The sequence below is a fragment of the Poromitra crassiceps genome (genome assembly GCF_964638095.1).
Source record: "Poromitra crassiceps genome assembly, chromosome: 5".
In the NCBI taxonomy this organism is placed as follows: Eukaryota; Metazoa; Chordata; class Actinopteri; order Beryciformes; family Melamphaidae; genus Poromitra; species Poromitra crassiceps.
Window position 1 is genome coordinate 49,384,413 of NC_139642.1, and position 10,000 is coordinate 49,394,412.

Sequence of the window (10,000 nt, forward strand, 5' to 3'; positions counted from 1 at the left end):
GAAGGGGCCTATAAAACACTGACGTACAGGAAGTACGCTCGGACAATTGATCTTCTGCTGTACGTCTGAAAGGGCCAATGAGCGTCAACATAGTGGGACGTTGCATAATGAGATTGGCAGCGGGGAAATTATTAGCTCTATTTGATAAACAACACAGATGCTATCATTAATGGGTTTAAAGTTACAGGCTCAGGATTATTTTTTTATCATATTGATGATCACAGAGCTAGTTGTTTATCTTGGAATCAAAGCCAAGTCTGATGCTGTACTGTAACTATATATACAAAACAGCAGAGTAGATTCAAACCTCAGTGATCAAACCTTTACAAAAAAAACATTCCTAAAATTAGCTTAGGGTTAGTCCTTTTGATCATATTTAAACTGCTTCAATGGCTCATAATCTCGCCTATAGTTACCGAGGACACTGAGCTTAGCCAATTAGCTGAATTGTCTTCATGTTGAATGAGTTACTTCCTGCTAAAGGACAGTTGGTGTTATATACACATGTGAGTCTTAGGCCACTCTAGCCCTGATAGGAGTTAATGCATCAGCTCACTGGTCTGCATCGTCTTGCCTCATACTGAAATATCTGGAAGCCATTTTGTGCTCATTCCTTATTGTCACAGACTTGCAGTGGATCTGAAATCGTAGACACGTCCAAATCCCTTGAAAATAGGCTTGAATAGACGCAGGCTCTTCCTTCGCTGCTCTATTATGGCACAATAAAGCACTTTCTCCAACAACAAAAAAAGGGCGACACCTGATATTTAAGCAGCCTTTTTTGTGTGTAAACGTGGTTATTTGGGGGATTTTTCTCAGCTCTACTTTCAAACACAGTGGAGGCCTATGGCAGCAGTGGTACCTTCAGACACAGTGGAGGTCTATGGCAGCAGCTCTACCTTCAGACACAGTGGAGGTCTATGGCAGCAGTGGTACTTTCAGACACAGTGGAGGTCTATGGCAGCAGCTCTACTTTCAGACACAGTGGAGGTCTATGGCAGCAGCTCTACTTTCAGACACAGTGGAGGTCTATGGCAGCAGCTCTACTTTCAGACACAGTGGAGGTCTATGGCAGCAGTGGTACTTTCAGACACAGTGGAGGTCTATGGCAGCAGCTTTCAGACACAGTGGAGGTCTATGGCAGCAGCTCTACTTTCAGACACAGTGGAGGTCTATGGCAGCAGCTCTACTTTCAGACACAGTGGAGGTCTATGGCAGCAGCTCTACTTTCAGACACAGTGGAGGTCTATGGCAGCAGCTCTACCTTCAGACACAGTGGAGGTCTATGGCAGCAGCTCTACCTTCAGACACAGTGGAGGTCTATGGCAGCAGCTCTACTTTCAGACACAGTGGAGGTCTATGGCAGCAGCTCTACCTTCAGACACAGTGGAGGTCTATGGCAGCAGCTCTACTTTCAGACACAGTGGAGGTCTATGGCAGCAGCTCTACCTTCAGACACAGTGGAGGTCTATGGCAGCAGCTCTACCTTCAGACACAGTGGAGGTCTATGGCAGCAGCTCTACCTTCAGACACAGTGGAGGTCTATGGCAGCAGCTCTACCTTCAGACACAGTGGAGGCCTATGGCAGCAGCTCTACTTTCAGACACAGTGGAGGCCTATGGCAGCAGCTCTACTTTCAGACACAGTGGAGGCCTATGGCAGCAGCTCTACTTTCAGACACAGTGGAGGTCTATGGCAGCAGCTCTACTTTCAGACACAGTGGAGGTCTATGGCAGCAGCTCTACTTTCAGACACAGTGGAGGTCTATGGCAGCAGCTCTACTTTCAGACACAGTGGAGGTCTATGGCAGCAGCTCTACCTTCAGACACAGTGGAGGCCTATGACAGCAGCTCTACTTTCAGACACAGTGGAGGTCTATGGCAGCAGCTCTACCTTCAGACACAGTGGAGGTCTATGGCAGCAGCTCTACCTTCAGACACAGTGGAGGTCTATGGCAGCAGTGGCTCAGAACAAACATCTTGATGAAGAAAAGCAAGAAACTAATGTGAGGCGTTTGATTCCCATCAAGACAAGAACAACAAGAACCCACATGAGAAAAATGCTGCCACTGTCCTTTCTAAAGGTCATTCCCATTCCTGCATTCATTGTCAGGAAGACAGCAACAGTGGGGGAAAGCCATAAGTTCATCGGGTTGATTGGTTTATAAGTTGATTAAATCAAACATTTAATTAACAGACAAATTCAGAAGACACAGAACTACTTAATGACTAAAGAGCGCCTGAAGTCAAAAGCGTGTTTTTCTTCTTGTTCCTTCAGCTGGATGTGTGAGCTTCACTGTGCTGAATGATGTGAGTGCAGTGCAGAGTTGAGTTTGACACTAGGAGGCTATTTTCACATCCGTCTGCTGAAAGTGGAACGTCTCTCTGTGCTCACTGAAAACCCAATTTTAGGGGGTGGGCCTACGGGCATGATTTGTGACATCACAAATAGTTTGGAAGCCAAGATATCTGTCCAATGTTCAACTTACAAAAAGGGAAACTTGAAGGCTCCAGTGCACATACACTGAGAGTGGACTTTACAGTGAAGTAGCAGGCCAGCAGGAAAACGTTTGAGATTAAATATATTTGTATAATTCATACACTCTGGAATTTTTAACGGGGGAGAAGGAGTAGATGTAATTTTAAAGATTTTAACAAGATAATTAAACTTTTTTTGTGTGGGGAAAAAGCATATCAGACAGAAACTGTTATTACAAGAAGAGTATTTTACATACATTTTAAAACATGACTTTAGTATTTAGTCATGAATAGCGCTGCGATGCAAAGCCAACACTACTAACCTAAGATATTAACATTAGAGAAGTTCTGCCTGAGGGTGAAATGGCCCACAGATTTCAAACAGCAAAATAATGCACGTTATTATTACATGAGCAACAGCTTCAGCAACACAGTACCTCTCCTTCTCTGCATAGTCGTTGTGTAGCTGCAGCTCTTTCTCTTGAGCCAGGTTCTCCGCTTGGTTCTTCAGAGACTGCTCGTACTCGCGGATCTTCTCCTTCAAGGACTTGATGGTCACCTCTGGACGACGGTAAGGCAGGAACACACAGAGGTGCCGAGGGAAGAGGAGAAAGATTAAGAAAGTGCAAAACACAGGGAGGGGGAGAAACACTGCGCTTTCCTAGAAATGATAAATGGTAATGATGACGATAATGCTTTCAAACGGGTCATTGACCTTTTTCAAAAGGAACCGTGTTTCATATCCCACATTCTTCCTCTGTCAGCAGCACAGAGGAGGAGGGCTGCGCGGCGCTGCCCCCGGTGGCTCCGGCCGGCCTAATCTTTACATCCACCGCCGCCATAGAATATTCAACGTCCACCGGCAGCAGATAGGCTGTATTCATTAGGCCTGCATTAGTGCTGAAACCCCATAACCTGCTGACGGCCAGGCTCTGTATGGGGCAGCCGCAAATAAATCTAACACATAACTGGGGTCATAAATAGGCCTGTGTGTGCGTGTGTGTGTGTGTGTGTGTGTGTGTGTGTACATGTGTGTGTGTGTGTGTGTGTGTGTGTGTGTGTGTGTGTGTGTGCGTACGTGTGTGTATGTGTGTGTGTGTGTGTGTGTGTGTGTCTGAGAGAAAGATATAAGTGAGTGAGACAAAGATAAAGAGCACTGCTGCTTGCTGCCTTTGACTGAGGGCTCTTAGCACTTTGTGTGTGCGCGTTGATGTGTGTGTGTGTGTGTGTGTGTGTGTGTGTGTGCTTGTGCGCTCGTGTGTGTGTGTGTGCACTCGTGTGTGTGTGTGTGTGTGTGTGTGTGTATGTGTGTGCGCTCGTGTGTGTGTGTGTGTGTGTGTGTGTGTGTGTGTGTGTGTGTGTGTGTGTGTGTGATTTAAACTCCAGTCTCACGGCCCTGACACATAATCAATAGAGGAGAGTCCCCTCAGAGCCCTCTTACCCCTTAACTGCTTAACTGAACTTTAAACATTTAGGTTGCGGGGATCAATGGCCCCTGTGTGTGCGCGTGCGCGTGTGTGTGTGTGTGTGTGCGGCCGTGTGTGTGTGTGCGTGTAACAGGAGTGGGAGTTCCACAGTGTGTTTTGGGGTTTAAATATCCCCCATCTATTGAGGCAGGAAGGAGGGATAAAGGATGAGGGAACAGGAAAATCAATGGCAGAATGGAACCCTGCCGCTATCGAGCTGTTCCAATTAACTCTGGCTGGAGAAGGGGGGGCATTCCATTCCAAAACACTCGGCGGCTCGCTCACTCACCCTTCCTTTTTTACGCCGATATTACAGCGTTTTTATGACTCCTTCTCACTTGTCGCTCTGCCTTTGTCACTTTTTCCATCTTGCTCTACCCCGAGGTAGCCCGTCATGTTTTATTTATGAAACTGGGCCTGGTGTGTTTTTTCCCCCTGAACACCTATTAGAAAATATGCATGAGGCATTAAACTATGTTCTAACGTGCTCTGGTCCTTTTGAAAAGCCCTTCTGAATTGGTTCCGATGACCTTATGTTTTGCTCTTTAAAGTTCACTGTTTTTAAACACTCTTCGACAGACTGCTGGTGATGCTACCACCCAAGTAGAGCTGCACCATTACAGCAAAAATGACAATCCTGGTTATTTTGGGTAAATACTGTGTGATTGTGATGATTAAATCGCAGTAACTTTGTTTTGCGACACGTCATTGCAGACATTAGCACACATTTTCACTTGTACACGTTTACTCACGTTACATAGGCCTGTACTTCTCGGTATCAGCAGCTAGAAAGTCTTGTTTTCACTCTATTGTCTTTTTCTTATTGTGGCCTTTGTGATCATTTACAAAATTTAAAGAAAGAAAATATGTACTACGGTACTTTATTACTTTGGGGTGTAGCTATATCCCCAAGGCCTTAAAATGTACACAGAAACTGTGCAAATTTGAACCTGTTTTTCCCGCCGGGCGATGGAGAAATTGGACGTTGTCGGCTAATCATTGAATTTACATGACGAACAGCGTTGTAACAACAATTGGTAATCTGGAAAGCCTTGATTGTTCTACAACATTGTATTGTCTGGCAGAAATGCGAACGTTACGTTAAGCCACCTGGTTAGTGCAGCTGGTATGCTGGGAATATTAGCTAGCATCTGCTTTTATTTCTCCTCACAAAAAGCGCTCCAGGCAGCACTTTTTTCCAACACCAAAAAGACGCTGACAAACGCTATGTGGACACACACCCTAAAACGCCATAAATTCACATTCAGACTGGAGAAAAGCATTTTCCTCCCTAACACTTTGCTTGTCGCTACGTTTTCAGTCTGCCTGCTTCTACATTTTCATTTTCATTTTGGTGACATACATATACGGTAGGTACACGTTGTGAATTCAAAGGTTATGATTCACAGGCAATAGAAGCGATCGATACACCACACCAGGAAAATATTATTCCACTCCAACATTGCCTAACTACACAACAATTAATCGTGTTATGTGTGGCTAACCGTGCAGCCCTACACCGAGGCCTCTCTGAGAGCCAGGAAGACCCAAAATGAGTGCATCTATATATGGTCTGTCTCTGACCTTGGTTTTTGACCTCAGCAAACTCTTTGTTGTAGTCCTCCAGTGTCTCTCGAAGTTTGGTGTTCTCTGTCTCAATGTCGTGCATCCTCTGGAGCTTCAGCTGCAGCTGCTGAGCCAGCTCCAACACAGGGACAGGGTCTGCCAGAGACAACACAGCACATTAACACACCTTGACCACGGCAATGACTCCCTAGCAGCTCCAGGGGCACTGTTCTGTTCTGGAGCTGTCCCTGACCTCTCACCTCCCTGTGGAGATGTACTGATCGCAGCAGGTTCAATAAAATATCACATTATTAACATTATTACGATGATACAGGGACTAGGGCTGGGCGATAAAACCATAGCAATATATACCGACGACGATAGACACGTCATCAATACAATAAAAAAAATAGTTTGATCAAACTTTCGATAGTTTAACTCTTCTCATGTTTTTTTTTATTAATAAAAACGGGTCATTAAAAATGATCAATAATTATTGATATCGACTGACATGAAATATTTCATATCGATATACTTTTTAGCTATATCGCCCCAGCCCTAGGTCAGACAACAAATGACACAAAGAGTTAGTGGAAAACCAGAAAATGCCAGAACTATGATTCAGTTTGTTAATAACATACTGTAGCAACTTATACCTTTTTTACATCAAGAGTACAACTTAAACATTTTTTTTTGTTAGCCAGGAAAGCAGCAGGGGGTGATCGGCTTTTAAACTTTTAGATCTAGACTAGTGTGCCCGTACCATTTGTGGGAGGACTAGCGTGCACGTTACCATTTTAGCAATGGGCTTATGAAATTACTTGCAATCTTTTTCTTTCTTCTTCTTTTTTGATCATTTGCCCCCTGCAAGCTACTCATGTACCCCTGGTTGGTTGGGCATCACTGGCTTAGAGCACAGAACACCGCACGGCTAGTGTTTAGATTCTGTATCAACAAAACCGTCTCCATAAATGCTATTAAATGATACACTAGCAGGCTTTGTATCAACAATACTATTGTCGGGGCAGGAGATCCACTTTGAAGTCATGTTCCTGTGCTTCTCTAAGCACGCAATTACTGCTCTCTCTCTTTTTGCAGGGGAGCACAGCATAATGCGTCAACTGCTGAGACAGCAAGAGTATTGGGTGAGCGATACAGAGACACAGACAGCGAATGCAACAACAAAGATGAGACAGACATAAACAACAGAGACTAGACTGTGATCACTAAAACAGTTGACTGTGATGCGGCCTGTAAAATAGGTAACGCGAGAAACAAATGAGACATCAAAGGAAGGAAGGTAGAAAGAACGATCTAGAAACGTTCTAGCAGCTTCTCCGCGAGCGGTTCACAAAACTCAAGGTTCGGTTCGATACGACACAGTAGTGTCACGGGTTCGGTAGACTTTCCATACATACAGGAAAAAAGTACGAATGCCAGAGAAATGTTATTGATTCAAATTTTATTTATTTATTTGTATTTATTAATTATATGTATAATCATATTATATTATAATTATAACTATTAATTATGCATTATTATTAATTTTGATTTCCTTTTATTAATTAATTAATATTGAACCTAAGCCCTGCCGTGCCTAAACAGCTCAATAGGAATATGCATATTGTTGCCCCCTTAACGAGCTCACAGCAGGGGGTTAACTGTCACTGTGATGGACAGAGCTCTGCCAGTCAGGCCAATCACAGCTGATTGCTGCTCACGGGTGGCAGACTGGTGACAGGCAGCCAAGAGACGCGGGCGACGCTCGTCAGCATGCTAGCTAAGAGAGCAGTTTGTGTTTATGTGTGTTCTACAGATAAAAGGAAATGACAGCTTACAGCTGGGGGTAAGGGATGTGTGCGCGGTGTGTGTGTGTGTGTGTGTGTGTGTGTGTGTGTGTGTGTGTGTGTGTGTGTGTGCGTGTGCGTGCGTGCGTGTGTTTGTCACATCTGACGCACGCAGTTAGATATCTTAACTATGCTAATGAGAGATCAGCAGAGAACGATTGGGGAATTTCATGCTGATTTTGTGCCGTCAAGGTGACACACCATGCAGTGTGCGCGCACCCACGCGCACACACACACACACACACACACACACAAGGAACATAAGTGCGCGCCCTGGATTTGGACTGCTATCTGCCTCAGTGCCCTTGAAAATCAACTTTCTCTCCATCTTATCAAACCTTTGTCCTTCACATTGGCCCCCTCCAAATCAGCTGCACCGCCTGTTAAAAGCAGTTTGACTCGTGGAGCCAGTGGTGCTGAACGCACCCCCCGCCCCCCCCCCACACCCCACCCCCCCAGCCAGCCAGACATGTCTAATCCAAAGCAGAGCACAGTGGGCTGACTAACCAGGCCTTCAGCTGATAGAAGACAGAACAAAACACCCTGTTTCCTCTTTCAAGACTGCTGCATTAGCCCGCCTGGTGTGTGTCTGTGTCTGTGCGCGTCTGTGTGTGTGTGTGTGTGTGTGTGTCTGTGTGTGTGTGTGTGTGTGTGTGTGTGTGTGTGTGTGTGTGTGTGTCTGTGTGTGTCTGTGTGTGTGTGTGTGTGTGTGTGTGTGTGTGTGTGTGTGTCTGTGTGTGTGTGTGTGTGTGTGTGTGTGTGTGTGTGTGTGTGTGTGTGCATCAGGCATTACATCATTGTCTCGCTGCAAGTTAAGAATAGCCCCGTCAGAGCTGGCGCTGACTTATTGGGAGCAGTACAATCCAAAGATATTACTGTAGGTCTATCCATATGGGAGTATGATGACCTGCTTACGCTATAGATGAACTCAACTCCTCTCTCTCATTCCTACATATATGGGCCCTCCAGGGCTCCCCGTACAGCTGAAAACCTCCCCGCCCCGGCATGGCTGTGTGTGTCTGTGTGTGTTCTGTGCCACTGTGGACTGTGTGTCCTTCCCTCTCTCCCCGCAATGTGCAGCCCGAACGTGACTGCTCGCGTGTGCGCTCGGCGCCAGCCAATCGCCGGCGCCGCTTGTCGTCCGTATCGGGTCGCGCCTTCTGCTGAGACCCCTCTGAAGGCTACGCCGGCGGGGACCGGTTCTCGCGGGAGGGGGGCATATTAAGGCGTCGCGCACGCCTGGATGCATGGGGGGGAGGGGGGGGGGGGGGGGTGTCACGCTTTTTCTCTTCCCCCTGTGTTGGTGCTGTCCGCATAGATAAGGAAGTCTTCTGATCACAAGCTTGGGTCTTTGGACTGGGGAGGTGTCTGAATAAACGCACACACACACAGACACACAATAGATTCCACACACACACACACACACACACCACACACACAGACACACACACACACACTAGACTCCACACACATTATACACAGGCTTACCTGGGACATCGATTAATTTCTTGTAGACGTTCAAGAAGGCGGCCTCTGCTTCTTTACTTCTCTTACTCAACGCATCGATCTGCAGGGAGGAAGGAGAAGAGAAGAAACGCTAATTGTCAGTTAGAGGCGCCTCACATCTGAAACGTCACATCCATGCAGGCAGAAGAAGCAGGCCCATCCATTCTGGCAGACAGAGACACAGAGAGAAATATCTCTACATATCTATCTGTCCTGACAGAGACACAGAGAGACATATCTCTACATATCTATCTGTCCTCTGGCAGACAGAGACACACAGAGACATATCTCTACATATCTATCTGTCCTCTGGCAGACAGAGACACAGAGAGACATATCTCTACATATCTATCTGTCATCTGGCAGACAGAGACACAGAGAGACATATCTCTACATATCTATCTGTCCTGACAGAGACACAGAGAGACATATCTCTACATATCTATCTGTCCTCTGGCAGACAGAGACACAGAGAGACATATCTCTACATATCTATCTGTCCTCTGGCAGACAGAGACACAGAGAGACATATCTCTACATATCTATCTGTCCTCACTATGCGATCGTGGGCTGTCTGTCCCGACAGTGGCTGCGACGGTGTTTCCTTCCCGGGGAGACGCTTCAGCTGTTCACCCGATGACGGATACGTTTCGTTTGGCGCGTGCCCGTGCGTGTCCGCGTCCGTCTGTCCCCCCAGTGAGTGCGTCTGAGTACGTGGGCCGGGCTGTGTGGGTGTGTGTGTGTACGTGTGTGTGTGTGTGTGTGTGTGTGTGTACGTGTGTGTGCTCGTTTGCCTCCAGCACGCTGACATCATTGAAACAGCTGGCTCAGTCTTTCCAGCCACAGCAGGGGCAGATTATCCAGTCAGCTCTTAGCAGCAGTTCAGAGTGTGGATCCATTACTGGATGCAGCCATTAACACAGGAGAGGAGAGGAGAGGAGAGGAGAGGAGAGGAGAGGAGAGGAGAGGACAGGAGAGGAGAGGAGAGGAGAGGAGAGGAGAGGAGAGGGGAGAGGAGAGGAGAGGAGAGGAGGGGAGGGGAGAGGAGAGGAGAGGACAGGAGAGGAGAGGAGAGGACAGGAGAGGACAGGAGAGGGGAGAGGAGAGGAGAGGAGAGGAGGGGAGGGGAGAGGGGAGA

General features: G+C 46.7%; 1 protein-coding gene across 2 annotated transcripts in view; it reads right to left on the reverse strand.

Annotated features, from left to right (window-relative positions):
• Positions 1-10,000, reverse strand: part of cux1b (cut-like homeobox 1b) — a 79,385-nt gene that overhangs the window by 36,513 nt on the left and 32,872 nt on the right. For both annotated transcript variants that reach the window (XM_083636891.1, XM_083636890.1), the window contains exons 4-6: positions 8,845-8,923; positions 5,528-5,665; positions 2,915-3,038 (exon numbers count right to left, since the gene is read on the reverse strand). In XM_083636891.1, coding sequence (XP_083493017.1) covers positions 2,915-3,038; positions 5,528-5,665; positions 8,845-8,923 — 341 coding nt within the window. The remainder of the gene's footprint in view (positions 1-2,914; positions 3,039-5,527; positions 5,666-8,844; positions 8,924-10,000) is intronic.